This window comes from Hyperolius riggenbachi, chromosome 1, assembly GCF_040937935.1.
Source record: "Hyperolius riggenbachi isolate aHypRig1 chromosome 1, aHypRig1.pri, whole genome shotgun sequence".
Classification (NCBI taxonomy): domain Eukaryota; kingdom Metazoa; phylum Chordata; class Amphibia; order Anura; family Hyperoliidae; genus Hyperolius; species Hyperolius riggenbachi.
The window spans coordinates 652,688,053-652,705,267 of NC_090646.1; the positions used below are offsets into that span (position 1 = coordinate 652,688,053).

Consider the following 17,215-nt stretch of genomic DNA (forward strand, 5'->3'; position numbering starts at 1 on the left):
GGTTGGTGAGGGCAGTTGGATTGATGGGTAGTATGATTAAATGGAAAGAATATGGGGACAGGCTAAGAAACAGGAAAGTGTGGTCACCTAGAGGGAAGGATATTGGGAGTGCACAGCTAAAATATCGGGTAGTACATATGACCAGATGGAAGGGATAGGGAGATCTGGATCAAATTTAGGAAATGGGGTATGAGCTGAAGGAAGAATGGGGGTGTGTGAATAGATTGATTGATGGGTAGTAAGCATGGTCAGATAAAAGGATCATAGAGGTCAGGATCAGCAGCAGGAAAGGGTGGTGGGTGTTGTTAGAAGGAGGAAGTAAGGTAGGTGTGGTCAGTTAGGAGGGATGATAGCAGAGGTGGACAAATGAATCAATGATTAGCATTGGAAAAATTAGGGAAACAGGGAAGGCTAGTAGAAAAGTGTCAAATAGCATGTTTAGAAATATGGATCAAAAGATGGCAGGTATGGAAAGATGGAGATATAAGGACGTTAGGATTAGATGGAAGAAACAATGGCTGTATGAATGGGAGTGTGGTGGATTCAGAAACGTAGAGGGGAGGATAGCAGGTATGGTAAGATCATATAGGGAGACTAAATAATGATGGTATTAAGCAGCAAATGGATGGAAGGCAAAGTATGGCATCAGTGTCGGACTGGGAGGTGGAAAAACAGAGGAAATCCACCTGCTGGCCGAGCAGCAGTAACCCTGTGTTATCACTCCCAATAGAAGCCTGCAGCAAGTCTTCACTGTGAGGAAATCCACCTGCTGGCCAAGCAGCAGTAACCCTGTGTTATCACTCCCAATAGAAGCCTGCAGCAAGTCTTCACTGTGAGGAAATCCACCTGCTGGCCAAGCAGCAGTACCCCTGTGTTATCACTCCCAATAGAAACCTGCAGCAAGTCTTCACTGTGAGCAGCAACACCTAATCACTGCTGCTTGGCCAGCAGGTGGATTTCCTGAGCTCTTCCAGCTCCAAGTTCGACCCTGTATGGCATGGAAGTATTAAGGGGGGTAAAGAAGATTGGACAATGGGGGGGGGGGGGGGGGGTTATTAAAAAAAGATTAGGAAATTGGGGAGGGGGGGGGGTAAAGAAAATTGTAAAATGGGGGGTTAGGGAATGGCTTCCCCCTCCCCTGTACCTGCAGGCAATCCAGCGCTGGCTCCCCCGAAGCGACTTGCAATTCTAGCTCAACAAGCCTGACAAGGCTTGATATATTTATCTTCCCGGCTCCAGCGGGTGGCGCTGTTGCAGCTCTCAGCACGGAAAGAAACAGAAATAGCCGGTCTCCGTCGGGTCCGCTCTACTACGCAGGCACAGGAGACTTGCGCCTGCGTAATAGAGCGGCCCGACAGCGATCGGCTATTTCCACCTATCTCCAAGCGGAGAGCCGATACTGAGCCTGCGCTAGAGCTGGGAAGGTAAATATTTAGATCCCTGCTGTTCGGAGGGACACAGCGAGACCGTCGTGGGACACAGGAGGACGGGGGAAGCCTCGATAGGATCCGGAGGCTTCCCCCACCCGAGGTGAGTACCCCCCTGGGGAACTATTTTTAGTTACAGGTTCTCTTTAATACATTTTGTGCCGCGGTAGTGCGTCTTATCTAAGGATGCTCGTTTGGATTCCACGGAACTGAAATTTCTGAATTTTCAGAATTCGGAAAACAGAAATCAGAATTCTTGGGAAATCCGATTTACCGCAACTCCATAATTGTAGCCCAGTCACAGAACTCGGAAGCATTGGACCAACCAGAGAAAGCAGAAATTTTCAGCAAAAATCGGATTACTGTGGTAATTTTAGACGAACCACAAGATTACATTTTTCCATTTTTTTTCTTTTATTGTCATTTTTGCTTCCTCTGATAAAAAAAAAAAAAAAACGCATGCAAAAAAAAAAGGTAATTGGAAAAATGGCATTGGCGGAAATCGGAATTTCCGTTAAATTGGAAAGTGGCATTTCCGCTCATTTATTTAAGTATATATATAACGCCGACATTACGCAGCGCTGTACAGAGTATATTTTCTTGTCACTAACTGTCCTTCATAGGGGCTCACAATCTTATCCCCACCATCATCATATGTCTACATACCTCCCAACTTTTTGCGATGAGAAAGAGGGACACTTAAGCCATACCCCTGACAACACCCCTGTCACACCCCTGACCACGCCCTGTCACACCCCTGATCATGCCCCCATCACACCCCTAGTCACGCATACCATAAAGATTTTATAAGAAAAATATGTTGTTTTATAATTCAAACCACACTGGTCCTGTCTATCCTGGTTCATTTTCCTTCATATTAACATTTTAAAATTAGTAATATATCAATTTAAAGGATGAGACTAAAGTTCAGAGGCAATCAAACACATTTTTAAGTAGAGAATTATATATATTTACATAGAAAGAGGGACAAAGTCCTGAAAGAGGGACAAATGAGGAAGAAAGAGGGACAGGGCTCCCAAAGAGGGACTGACCCTCCAAAAAAGGGACAGTTGGGAGCTATGTGTCTATGTATGTATTGTGTAGTTTATGTATCAAAGTCTAGGGCCAATTTAGGGGGAAGCCAATTAACTTATCTGCATGTTTTTGAGATGTGGGAGGAAACCGGAGTGCCCGGAGGAAACCCGCATAAACACAGGGAGAACATACAAACTCCTTGCAGATGCTGACCTGGCTGGGATTTGGGTGCTGTTTTGTGCTATAGTACAATCAATACTGTCATTTGCTTAAATCCAGGTGGAGACCCAGCCATCCTTCTTTTCTTGCGGTTTATATACACACCTAATGAGGATCCAGGTGTGAGCTGTTTGACTCCCTGGTGGTTGTGATTCAGGCGGTTGAGCTGAGGGTAAGCCTTTCTTATCTGGCTGGGATTCAAACCATGGACCTAGCGCTGCAAGGCGAGAGCGCTAACCACTACACCACTGTACTGCCCTTCCGCAGTCTTATTCCTTCTCTCCTTGTTTACCTCCCAGGCTAGGAGCGGGTTAAGAAACCCGACCAGATATAGCGCCATAGGAGGAGGACTGGTGTTCATCACTTAGGCTCAAATTAGCAGCCCAGATTCGCTCATCCATCTTCCGCAAACTGCACACACACAATGCTGACTCCAACTCAAACACACTTATATTTAAAGAATCTATCATGTCAGCTGTGATTTAGATGGTGGCTTTCTTAATTGTCTCCCTTTATTTCTCCATATGTCTTGTTCGAGGCATTAGCGGCTCTCATTGAATCCTTAAAGCAGCGATCAGAATTTCCCGAGACTGCTGGCCCATCACTCTTTAACGTCGTTATCGGGGTAATTTAAGGATGCCTGGAGGAGGTGACAGACCACGGCAGGCTGGCGGACAGCTATTATCTATAGAAAAGTCTTATTTACTGTAGTCCTAGCCACAGTTTAATCCATCTCTGTATTCAATAAAAAAATTGTAGAAATGTAGTTTTTTTGAATAAATCTCGGATTAGTGCCTGAATCTGTGTTGGAGATGAGCCCCCGCGGTCCCTTGCAAGGAAATACTAATAATATAAAGATTCAGTTGCTTGGCATGCCTATAATTTTCATGTGCAGATTTTTGTAAAAAGCAGCAGGGCCGGTGGTACCATGGGGCAACCTGTGGTATTGCCCCAGGGCCCCCGAGTGCTTCCAACCCTGGGTCTCCCCCTAACTTAATAGTGGTCCCCTGCAAAGTTTTTGGCAGTGTAGCAACTTACTTGCCCCGGACGGGAGCTCCTGCATTAATCTATGCAGTCCCTCCTTCATCCCCGCTGGCCGCGTCTTCTCAGTGACCCTGCGCGTGTTATTACATACCGTAATAACATGCGCCGGGTCACAGAGGAGAGACGTCCCTGCAAGATTGGAGGCAGGATTGCACAGAGCCACAAACTAATGTAGGAGAGCATCAGCCAGGGAATGTGAGTTGCTATGTTGCCCGAAACTTTGCATGGGGCCCTCGGGGACCACTAGGACTGGATTTCTGGAAATGTCACACAGGCCCTGGCCTTGAAAAGGGGGTTGCTACATATGAAAGAAAAAGCCTGAAAATAGCAAGCAGCACATGAACAAGGGAGACTGGTGCTCAAGGGAGCTGCTTATGAAAGAGAGGGGCAGCTGTACATGGATGAGGGGATACACATGGAATGGGATGGGCGCTGCTGTACATGGAAGGGGAACCACAACATACTTGGCCTAGGGGCACACTATGGTCTCGATTCATAAAGCATCACCGCATTCGGTAATGCAGAAAACAGCTGGCTTTACCGAGCACTTAGGAAAATGTCAATTCATAAAAGGTGTTACTGCGTGAAAAGCTGAAATTCCTGAGCAGTGAGGTAAATTACCGCCTTGTGCTGTAATTACCTCAACGCATGTCAGTAAATGTCAAATCATAAAGATTAGAGCAGGCGGTAATGGCACAGAAGAATACCGCCTGCTTTGAAGAGGTGATAATGGAGACTCACTAGCAGAAGCAGTGAGATCTCCCCCAGGCAGCAGCAGTGGGAGCGGAACAAACACGGCTTCCCCTGAATACCTTAGGCTGTGTTTAACCTCTTGGGTTCCTGCATTTAAAGAGACTCTGTAACAAAATTTTCAGCCTTATTTCTTCTATCCTATAAGTTCCTATACCTGTTCTAATGTGGTCTGTATTACTGCAGCCTTTCCTAGTTGCACAGTGGCTGTATTATATAATCTAATCTTCTTTCCTCTGACGGCTTTGTCGGGCTCAGGCACTCAGGCTGGAATGTGCTGCTCTGCTTGTGATAGGGAGAAGCTATACACACCCTCTCCACGCCCCCCTGCAGGCTCTGTGTGAGTCACAGACTGAGCTCCTCTCAGCCTATCACACTCTGGTTAGCAGACATGTCTTTTGTTTGTAAACAATGCCTAAAACTGTCAATTACAAGCCAGGATTGCAGCAGGGAGTGGCAAAAACAGCACAGAGGGGTGCAGGAGAACATAATGAATAGAATGGTATGCTTTTTATTGTAAGAATTTTAGAGTACAGATTCTCTTTAAGATGTGTATGTAAAGTTTCTTGAAGTTATTCTACGCTGTGGCAATTAAATAGATTGTTTAGAAAGACTAATAGACAGATACAGAGCAAATTCAGGGTGAGCAGAGGCAGTATAACAAAACATGCACATCTAAATGGAAGTTGGGGATGTCTTATTGTAATACTGTCTCTACACTGAGAACAGCAAATGTAACAACTCAGCCAGCTACTCTTATGTTACCGTCAGTTTACTTCGGTAAATCCCCGCACTTCTATTACAGCTGTGAAAACATTTATGAATTAGCACACAAAAGCCTAAAATGCAGAATGCGGTATTTTCCCGACCAGATTTTTTTTACTGCATAGCCTTTTATGAATTAACCATGATACATTTGGCCTTGGAGACCACAATAAAGTTGAAGGGGGGACCTGTGGGGTACGGCAGCCGACTTGGGGACCCTGGAGGTTGGAAGTCTATAAAGTATTTTTTTTTAAGTTTAATAAGGTTAAAATATGTATAGAATGTGCTTTTTGGGGGTTCTTCCCAGCTTCCTAAGGCGTACAAAAAAACCCCCAACAGAACTACCGCTATTAAATAGCTTTCTGTGCAAGGCGCTAATATTTGAGTGGGAGTAGAAACCACGATGGGGTTGTAGTCTGTTTGGACCTATAGGGAAGGTATGTAAATTGGTCTTACATCACAGGAGTGGGGGGTGGGATTGTACAGAGGGGACAGCATCTTGCACAGAAAACTCTTTAATAGCTGTTGTACCTGTTGTGTATTTATTACCTGAGGAAGCAGGGGAGAAGCCCCTGTGAAACGTGTTGCTTACATCTTTTGATTTTATTAAAATTTAGGCTTATTTCACTCATTCAGACCACACAGTACATGTGCATTCACAGAAGATGAAGGATGGATCCTCCACCTAGCAAGTTCACAAGCAGACTGGACCTACAGCTTGATCCAATCACATATGCGCAAACTTCTGATTGAACAGCCCACAAAACTAGGTGAGACATTTGGCCATTAAAAGTCCACACGGAAAGCACTGTTCTCCTCTTGTCTTTTATTGGTCTTCAGTTTTAGAGACTAGGCCTCAATTCTGGTAGCTATGTGAGGTAAATATTTTTTTGTAGGTAAAATACCTCATGAGGCATTTTCCTCTTTTTTTTTTTTTTTAGCAATTCTGAAAGATTTTTTCCATTTCCGAACATGAGGTAAAACATGAGGTATTTCAGCGGTAAGCATGCAGTAAATAAATAACAGTCGTCTTCAATTGTCTTCCATAAGTTAGGATAGTCTTTGGAAGAGGTTTTTTTTTTTTTTTTTTTTTATATGGGGGAAGGTGTATTGATTATGTAGCAACCTATAAAAAGTATATTTATAGGCATCCCCTATAAAAAAAAAATCCAGTAAATAATTGGAGTTTTATTTCTACTATTCTTTTCTATTACACAGCTTGAATAGGAATGACACTAAAACAGCAATAGGAACTCCACTAAAAACTGCAAAATGCATACAAATTGACTTTACCTCCAGGTACAGGCAGGTCTTAAAATGATCGGTAAATTATGAGCTAACATGCCCCCTAATTTCCATAAAAATAGCTATTTTCTGTAAATTACCTCATGAATTACCTCATAAATTACCTCATGAGGTAAAACATGACTAAAACGTACCAGAAATTATAAATGTCATTATCTCATGAGGTAAATTACCTCACATGAGGTAATTTGTTTGATAACCCTATCAGAATTGAGGCCCTATGTGACCTCTTTCTCTTGAAGTGCAGTGGTACGGGATCAGGCTGTCCTGACACAGTCTTCAGTCCTGGGCCACAACTCTTTTCCATAGTGAATAACTGGAGGAAGGTTGAATGACAGGCAGATTCTGTCCCATTCCATGACTGCACCCACACACAATCTCCCACTCTGACACCCGGAAGACTGCATCACCACCACATCACCCTATGCCTTGGCCACACCCCCTACTGAACTAAGAAAGGGGAGGTTATTTTCTGTAACAGCCATGCTCTCTCTCCAATCGGTGGCAAAGGGTGAGAGTGAAAGACAAATGCCCAATGCCGTCACCGGGGAGACAAGGCCGGATTTATACTTTTTCTGCCCCCAGGCCAAGTGTGTTGTGACTCCCCTCATATTCCATGTACAGCCCCCTCTTCCATGTGCAACATCTATAGACTGCAGCGCATCTCTTTAATGAACAGCCTTGGACATTAGCCTCCTTTTTCATGTGTTGCTCTCAATTTGCGGCCTCCTCCTTCATATGGATCAACCACTTGTTTTATGACCAGATGCCCCATTGGCCTGCAGCTGCCCAAGACCCGGACCTTTGTGGTCTATCCAGAAATCCAGCCATGTGGGGACAGACTGCATGCAGCAGTTCAGGACAGCGGATGGAACCCGGATCTGATGTTATTGTTGGAGCACAGAGGAGATTACCGTAAATGGGGAGGTTTAGAGGATGATGTGGCGTCCCTCTATAGGTGAGTGGGGGAGGGGTGAGTGAAGGAAGGGAACATTTTTATTTATGTAAATGGAGTGTAATAATGGTGATTTCCCATTGTTCTTAAAACAGAACAGTTCCACTTTAAATAATGAATGTGTATAGGCCATATCTATAACATGGAGATTTATTACAACATATAAGCTGCATATCGTTAATTTAGCTACCTTTAAAAAAAAAAATAAAAAAAAAATAAAAAATAGCCCAACCAAGGGACCTGACAAAAATGACCGGCCATTTCTAAGTACAAAAAAATATATAAGCCCCTACATCCACTTTTTATATGTAAATACTCCAACAATAAATTACTCAAACGCTACCTTCTCTATGTCAAAAAATCCTTCTTTAAAATAGCTTTGGGTCACATGACCTGAAGCAGCTAAGTTGAATGCATTAAGCTCAGTTAACTATTTTCAAAGTACCCGTGAAGGAGTTGTGGGAATGTTTGGTGTAAAAAGTTTTTCTTTAAAATTCAATACAGTTTTGAGTTGGTGGAGGGGAGGCGTTCGTAAAATAAAAAAAAAAAAACAGCTAATATTCCTTGTGAATCATCAACTACAGTATATTATCTCTTAGCCAAATATTTTTCAACACTAAAATCGTTTAAAAAAACTGCTTTAAAGGGACTCCGAGCACCTCTCATGGGCATGCTTTTAAGCCAGACGACTTCCAACAAAGCCGTGCTATGACCCCTCTCGAAGAGCCTCTTGCAATGGCCATGCGTGTCACTTCCTCTTCCTGCTTCATTCAGTGATGCACTTCTCTATCAGAGAAGACAGGGGTGACCCGGAAGTTATAACATAGCCAAGATGGCAGCCGCGATTTTTAAATTGAAATCGAACGAAAACTCTTTGGTGTAGAACGGCGATTCAGGCATCAAATGAAAGAGGAGAGCACAAGCTACAGAAAGGTATGCATCTTTAAGTACTTTGCAGTACAGGAGAGAGTCTTAAAGGCATGCGCATGAGAGGTTCTTTGAGTCTCTTTAAAATAAAAATCCACCAGTGACCACATCTACTACATATTGGTGGGGCATGCTGGGGCGCTGCCCCCCTCCCCCGGGAATCACTGTACCCCTATGAGTGCCCCTACCCCTGCTTAGAAATATATTGTTTATTATTTTCAGGCTCTATTAGCATATAGTGAACAGGATAGGGTCTGTAAAAAACTCTCCATGCTGGCCTGAGTCTATGCAGGTAAACCAAGGGTCTTATCAATTTGACATACATACCTCGCAATCCTTGCAAGATCCCTTGCAATTAATGTATCTGGATGACACTTATATTTGCAAAACAAATCTCTCTACCTCCTTCTGATTGTACAGTATGTTCTAACATTGTCAGCCAACAGTAATAGAGTCTGAAGAATGCTTACTAGCTAAAAACTTACTGTTTTTCTATTAAATTAGCTAATACATGGTATTATCCTGATTGAAAACGTCCTGCCTGTAAAAATACAAGCTTTAGTCTGCAGCAATGCTTAGCTACTACGGAATTACACACATTCTCTCCCTCCTGCCTCTTCCCCATCCCCTTGCTTGTAGAATCGTCAGACACAGGCTGAAATGATTTGCCTGTGATCTGTCTACACAGGAACAGCTTTCTAGCAAGTAAGGCCAGGTTCACACCTGTGGTTTTTGATGGAACGTAACCGTAACATATACTGTACAAACGGAACGGATGTGAAAGCATCCAGTGTTAACCTATTGGACCATTCACATGCGCCCGTTGGTACAGATATGTTCCTTACATTCCGTTCCCCAGACCAAAAAATGCAGCAGGCCCTAATTTTCCGGACCGTTCTGCCGAGTGGAACGGAACCAGACAAAAAATGCTTTTGCATTGGGGCAATGGAAAACGGAACGTTTCTTTACACTAGTGAAGAAATGGACCATTCAACAGGGGATGGGGGATGTGGGGCCGCGGACCTGAGCGACGAGAGGGTGAGGGAGGGTGCAGCAGCTGGGCGGGTGAGCGAGGGTAATCGGGCCTTAAATGCATACCTAGAGGCCTGCGGTAGAGGCGTCCGTCTTCTTCCTGACTAGTCATGTGACGCGCTGTGTAATCACAGCGCAAGAAGAGGAAGCCTCTGCCGCTGCCATTAGGTATGTATTTGCTGGCAAACGGAGTGAAAATCGATCCGATCCATCGGTGGTCCGATGAGTTTTCACAATCCCTTTGCCAACGTGCACAGAGCCATCCGAATCCGGTGAAGCGGAGACCAGATCCGCTCACCGGATCCGTTTGGCTCATATTTTCTAATGTGAACCAGGCCTAAGGATTAAAGCTTGCTAGCCGACTAGCCAAGTAGAAAAAGTTTCTTCCATAATAGCACCATCATTTGGACAATCTGGTCTGCTCAAAAGCCTCTGAGCTCTGTTTGTGGTGTTTACCTTTGATTCCTACTATTGCTGAACTAGTTAGACTTAATTTTATCACCTGAATTAAGCAAAAAATATCTAAAGCTTGCCTGCTTGCCATACAAACATACATTTTGATCACCCAAATGGGCCCCACCAGCCAGCCATTGTGCTCCCTATGTGCTTCGGAAAATTGAAATTTGAATCTGAAGCCGCCACTGTTGCTATATATAGTCCATTTTAATCTACAGTTGCAAAATTGCTTGTACTGTAGCTAAGTACAATTTCTGACTCATGAGCCTGTTAAGATTTACACGCAAAATCCAAAAATCAGCATGCAATGAATTATTCCATGTTATAGCCTTCTACTAATGTACCAAATAGTAATAGCCAAGTCCCTCGATGTAATTTTGACATATCACTTATATTTTGGCATAATTCAACAAGTTCTCCCAAGTAATTTAAGAAAGTACAGGGATTTAGGGCTGCGTCCCCCACTAGAGTATGTTGCTCATCCAGTTCTGCTTTATCTCATGCACCTATTTACCAATGTCTCGTAAACACACAGTATAGTTCAAAAACTACAGATCGCAAATAGCCCAGAATTCAATTTGGGAAGCTGGGACATTGGGATATTAGAGGAAATGGCAGCACATGTAAGGGCCTGGTCACACTGCACGCGTTTCCAGCCGCGTTTTGGAAACGCGTGCAGGTGGCCAAAACGCACGACATCAGACATTGCATAGAGTGCAATGTCTGATGTTCACACTGCATGCGTTCCGGACCTGTGCGGTCCGGGAACGCAGATTTTGCAAAAAACGCGTGGCTGTCCCATTGACTTTTCAGTGATGGGATCAGCCACGCAACGCACACAAACGCGGATGGCCATGCGTTCGTACACGTTGCGGTCCGCACGCGTTCCGCACGCATGGCCATCCGCATTTCTGATCTGAACGGGCCCTTAGAGTTGCTGCCTTTTCTGTCAATAAGTTGTGTAAGAGGAGCTCAATATTTTTTTCATGGAGGTCTGTAAGATATGCTGCATATTCCCTTATGGAAGTCTATAGAAGAGAAGCAACATCTTCCCTCATGGAGGTCTACAAGAGGAGACTCATCTTTTTTTCACGGAGGTCTACCACCAAGAGATTGAGAAGATCTGCAACTGGCGTAAGGACAATAAGCTCAGCAAAAATGGTTCAACTGACCATTGACTTTAGGAATCCCCCCCATGAACTCCCTTTGGTTCTCATTGAGGGCACTAAGGTCACCAGAGTACCCAGCACTCACCTCCTGGGTACCACCACCTCCAGTGACCTACACCTAAGGTGGGAAGAAGAAGCCTCCAAAACTGAGAAAAAGGCCCAACAATGGCTGTTCTTCCTGTGCCAATTAAAAAAAGTTTTGAATTACTTCAGCCCTTCTGACCTGCTTCTACTCTGTCACTATTCTCTGCTCCTCTACCATCGAGTGGTTAGTGAGCACCTCTGCGAGCAGCAAACACAAGATAAAGAGAGTCATCAAAGCTGCAGAGATTATCGGGACACCCCTCCCATCTCTTGACCTCTTTTACGCCTCCAGACTGCAATCCATGGCCATCAGGATTGCAAATAACCCTCCCAGTTGGACACCGTAAGCTCAATTTACTTCTATCAGGTCGCCGCTTCTGCTGGTCGATCTCCACCTCAACTCAGACCCCCCCCACACTCAAATAGCAATCCCCGATGAGTAATGTGTATCCATATCAATGTGTAACATGTACCCATGTCATTATGTATCCATGTACGTTCATTAACCCCTTAGAAAGTTGCCACCATTCCACTAATTCTGAGCTGTCTGAGCCAACAACAATTCCCTGTACGATACCCTGTACTTGGCGAACAACATCTGATTCAGATTCTGATTATTTTAAAACCAGACACAGAAGCTACACAACTCTCTGCTACTGGTGTCATATGTGTCAGGTCTTAACCAGTTTGGGACATGGGTAAGTAGAATCTACAACGCATCTGTAGATCTCTAACTCTGATGTGATATAGATTCTATGCCATGGTTTACCGCGGTCTAAAGCTGATCACTGTTCCTGGAGGAAGCAAACTCTACTGTCATTGGCACAGCCAAGCTTCCTCCTATCGGTCAGAAGCTGTTTTCATTGGCTCCTGACCTCATGATCACTGTGATCCAATCACAGTGATCAAGAAGGAAAAAAATTGAGCATCTGGTCCTTAAAGGCAACAGAGGCAAACATCTCAGATTACTTAAAATTGCGAAGCAGCCAAAAGTCCAAGTGTTCGGGTTTGTAGCCACATCGAATATTCACTTCCAACTGATGAAAACATTTATAAAAATGATTGGACAATACTGATCGGCATTGAATTTCTCGGCCGACTGGTCGGAAACAACAACAAGCGAGCAGTTAATCAACTGATGGACAATTGGATGTGATGGTAAATAACTGATCCTGAACCGTGACCCGCAGGAAGGTGTTTGGAACAAAAGATCAGTCATCATGCACGTGTGAACGTTGTGCTGACAATTTCGACCAACCAGTCACAGACTGAGAAACTGATCAGGAAGATCGATTATCTCAAACGTCCCTCACATGTTGGCCTTAACAACATAAAGGGTTAGAACGCATTTTCCTTTTTTTTGTAGGCACTGTATAAAATGATGAAAGGACCATTTGGATGGAAAACTCTCAACTACATATGTACACATGTCTATATTAAATGTACATATTTCCCAGAGTCAAATGCACTGTAAGTGGCCTTTTTCCTATGTAGCTGCCTACTTACAGTGGGTATTATTAATCTGATGGCTCCAAGCCTCTTTCTGGACTAGTACTGCTCCTCATGGGAGATTCTCAAGATTTCCAAACCATGCCCTGAACGGCAGTGGTACAGTCCAGATGCCAGAAAGGGGCACACACGATGAGGCCTGGGACCCACTAGCAGTGCTTTTCTAAGTGCCAGTGATTTGTAAAGCCCCTGTTAAGGTAATGTTATGTATCACACCCATAGCATTAAATTAACAAGAGCTTTTTAATCACAAGCCCTTTGAAAATGATTAGAAAAGCACTGCAAGTCGGTTCCAAGCCTTTGGCTGGCATTTTTAGGTTTTTGCCAGGGAGTGCTTTTGAAAAAAATAAAGGAAATCTTAAGAATCCCCCATGAGGACATGTACTAGTTAGAACCCTGTGGGTAAAATGTTCAAAATTATCAATAATATAACTAAGAAATAGCTATACATGGGAAAAATACAAAAAAAGTACATATTCTTTTTTTTTCAGTTTTGCATGATAGTGGTCCTTTAGGTAAAGTCATGCTGGAATCCAGCCAGGTTTCCTTGACATTGCATTGCTTTCTTAAAAATATAAAAGCTTCTTGCGCCTGATTCGCTGTAGGTGTACCTCTTGGAAAAAAAAATATTGAATACAGTTTGTCCAAAATGTCAGCTTCCTGCTTTACATGAGTTAATTGACTACTGACAACAACGGTGGCTCTTGTAGACCATGTAGTTTCAATAGGCTCTACTCCAGGTGCTTCTTGAGAAGACACTTTTGAAGAATGGTAAGACTAAACACCACAAAACTTGTCACAATCTTCACGTCACTCACTCAAAATAACTACCTAGTTCTCTTTCTCTTCCCTCCAGCCTTTTTTCTTAGCGCGACGTTGTTTCCCGTTGACCTACCTGTGCTAGTCCTTGTTTTCCAGAGGCTCCTGAAGTATCTCAGTAAGGACGGTTGGCATCTTTCGGCCTCTTGAGTTGAACTTTCAGCCTCTTCATGCCAATCTGAAAGCCATTCATGGCCTGGATGGCAGCCTGGGCACTGGCAGGATTGTCAAAACTCACAAAACCTGTCAAAATACAAAGGGATGTGGGGGCTTAACAAGCCAAATTTACTAGGGGACCATACACAGATAGCATAACCATTAAGGATGAAGATGAGAAGAAGGAAATTTAGCAGAGGTAGATGAGCATGAGGGAATAATATTGCATATCCTAAAAAGCAGCACCCATCATGTAGATATCTCCTGTATAGGGTTGGCTTGACTACTTATCACCTGCAAACTCTGTTCCAAGAGCTAAAAACAACCTAATGTTCCATCATGGATAATGCAGTATTCCATTGGCTACACTTCTATCAAAATCAAGAGAATTCCCAAATCAAACTCAAAACAGAAGAGGGGGCCAAGGAGGCCACACAACTATCCAGTTCAAAGTTCAACCAAGATATTAAAGAAGAATGGGTTTTAAAAAGTAAAAATAAATACAAGACATATATCCACATACTCTACGGTAACCAGTAACTCAACCACCAACAGAAACTAATAGTGATATCCTCATTTCACCTCTACATAACCTATATTGCATACATAAACAATAGCAATAGCACCCAACTTTCCAAAATTTCCAGAATGGTCCAGTACGATCAATCAAATCTGACATGCTGTAATTTTAAACCTGATATAGAAACATTGGAAACCGGGTCCGAAAAATGACACAATCAAGTTTTGTGAATGATACAGATAATAGCAAGTAATACAATTTGTAAAGATTCTTTGGAAGACAAAAATAGACTTAAAGTGTAACTGTTGGGCATAACATCAAAAATCAATTATTTATGTTTATCTGGTAAACAAGTAATAAGGTTGATAAACAGGCAATCAAAAAGTTAAAATCACTGTTACTTTTCTTGTTGATAAATGATCATTCCCCAGTTACCTGACTCTTATTTGGTACGCACAAAATTTGGTACATAAAAAGGAAGTTGCAGGGCATGCTGGGTTGTCCTTTTTTGCTTCTCTACTTCCCCTCAGACTTAACTAATGCAGCCTGATTGGCTGAAGCCTCTTTCCCTCCTGTTTTCCCCTCCCACGCCTCTGTTCCTCTCTGATTGGCCAATATTTCTCATGCTGAGACAATGCACTTTCTATAGTGGAGGGCGGGCAAATCAGGCAGAGGAGAGTAAGGGAGGAAATGACATCAGGATTGGCTTCAAAATAGCCACAGTTAAAATGGGAAATGCTAAGAAGGATTTTCTCTTTTTTTTACTGTAGAAAAATCACTAAAATCAAACTGTGGACAGTGCAATACATGTGTTATATAAGTAGAGCAAGTATTTATCTACTTATATATGTGTTTTTTTTCTGAGAAAGTATGACTGACAGCTCCTCTTTAACCTAAAGGTGCCCATATACAATGCAATAAAAATGTTCAATTTTCCTGTTTATTCAACCAAAACGATCTAATGAAAGGTCAAAAGATTTTTTTTTTATTTATCAAGAAAAAAGAATTGATTATCCCATTTTTTTCAATAAAAATCTCAACGGACATGTTGGAAAAATCGTTATGTTTGATCTAACGGAGTAATCGAACAAAATTATCTAATTGAAAAAAAAAGAAAAAATTGTACCCTGTATGGGCAACATTAAGCTTACCTTGCTGATCTTGCAGAAATTATAGCGATTTATTGATGTAGCCTCTGCTACTAGTGCTTTTCGTGGTTCTTGCAAGCATGGACATCTCAAATGAACTCCAGTGGTGTCTGGCCTGGAGATGCCCTGGTAAACTATTGTGCTTTAACCAGTCTATGGCCTAATATTGTTTGCAGTGCAAAGAATTGGATAAGGGTCAGCTCCCTGGGAAAATACATTTTCACGGCAGACTATTTGGCGGTAGTCTATTTGAGGAGGCCTAGTGGAAAACCTCAAAGACCAATGGCTGCTTCTTGCTCTCAGTAATTTTGTCACATTTACTAATTTGTAAGAAATAAGGGACCCAACGACCCAAATTGACATAAGCAGGAAGTGGCCATGCCATGGGTCCCGCAACTAGACTAACGCTGACTATTCTTTGCTTGAGTTACCTAGACAGGGTCGATTTCATCACCAGATATCTGGTCACCCAATAAGGTTGGTTAGGTCAAGAATCCTCCAGCATGTCTGTACAAAGATCATCCCTAAATTGTCACATGAAATGATCATGAACGATTATTTGCAGTGACAGTATTTTAGTGATTGTAACTTAACAGTAAAGCTACAAGCTGAAAATGTGTCTCTGGTCACAGAAAGAAGACATATCTGTTTTTCATTTGGCCAGGCTAAAATCCAACAGCCGTTATTGCAGGAGATTAGTTTTGCTATTTCCAGAAATTTTAATGGAGAAATTACACTGTAAGTGTGCGCTCCCCTCCTGCCTGACACAACTTGCTGCTTTTGCACCTAAAGAAATGATCGGGTCAGAGGTACGCATTGCTAGTATAACCTCTAATTGTTATCTCTTGTCCAAACAACATTTCTGGCTCTTATCTGCAATCCATGTGATAGAGTGCAGTCTGTTGGAAAAATCTTGTAATAATTGAGCAAAACTCTTTCAGATGCAACCAGTTCATGCCATTCAATTACAGATTTGCTGGTGTGCTTGTGTTCATTGTCTTGTTGCATCATCCAATTTAGGTCAAGTGCTGTAGGGGGTAGAGGGAAAAAGAGTTGAACATACCTGGGGCTTCTAATGGTCCCCCGCAGACATTCTGTGCCCGCGCAGCCACTCACCGATGCTCTGGCCCCGCCTCCGGTTCACTTCTGGAATTTCCAACTTTAAAGTGGGAAAACCACTGCACCTGGGCATCGGTGTCCTCACTCCCACTGACATCATCAGGAGCATACTGCGCAGGTGCAGACCGTACTGGGCCTGTGCTATACAATCCTGGTGATGTCAGCGGGAGCGAGGGCGCAGCCACACAGGCGCAGTGGTTTTCCGAATTTAAAGTCGAAAATCCAGAAGTGAACCGGAGGCGGGGCCGGAGCATCGGTGTCTGGCTGTGCGGGCACAGGACGTCTGCCTCAGGTAAGTTCAACTCTTTTTCCCCCGACCCCCCTACAGTACTCCTTTAAGCTGTCTCAAAGTTGGCCTCACATTTGACTGAAATACGTGGATCTACAGAGGGCCACATGGTCAACTCAATGACTGCATAGTTACCAGATCCTATGGCTGCAAAACAAGCCTTAATCATAACCCCTTATCCACCATATCTCACATCTTCTATTTAAATATCTTCTATTTAAAGATCTTTTTAGCACTTTGCAAATTAAATAGTTCCAAAAAGTAGATGAAAACGTACTAACAAATTTATTTTCAATATTTTCCTGCTTGCTGATGGCTTAGGGTGCATTTTATGCACAAGAAGATGCGGAAGTATCACCTAGAAGAAAACTAAAGAGAAAAATGTTTTCACGTGGGCCTTGGTCTTTGTGCCAATATACTGTTTAGCTCTAGCTGAATGTGGTGCTGTGCATTATGGCCAACGGTCGAGTCTGTCCAAAGGACATTG

General features: G+C 43.1%; 1 protein-coding gene across 23 annotated transcripts in view; it reads right to left on the reverse strand.

Annotated features, from left to right (window-relative positions):
• CELF4 (CUGBP Elav-like family member 4) overlaps positions 1–17,215 on the reverse strand; it is a 1,336,489-nt gene that overhangs the window by 34,550 nt on the left and 1,284,724 nt on the right. For 22 of the 23 annotated variants that reach the window (XM_068252050.1, XM_068252041.1, XM_068252032.1 and 19 more), the window contains one exon: positions 13,573–13,739. The exons of the other annotated variant lie outside the window; for it this stretch is intronic. In XM_068252050.1, coding sequence (XP_068108151.1) covers positions 13,612–13,739 — 128 coding nt within the window. In that variant the 3' untranslated portion in view covers positions 13,573–13,611. The remainder of the gene's footprint in view (positions 1–13,572; positions 13,740–17,215) is intronic. 23 annotated transcript variants of the gene reach the window in all.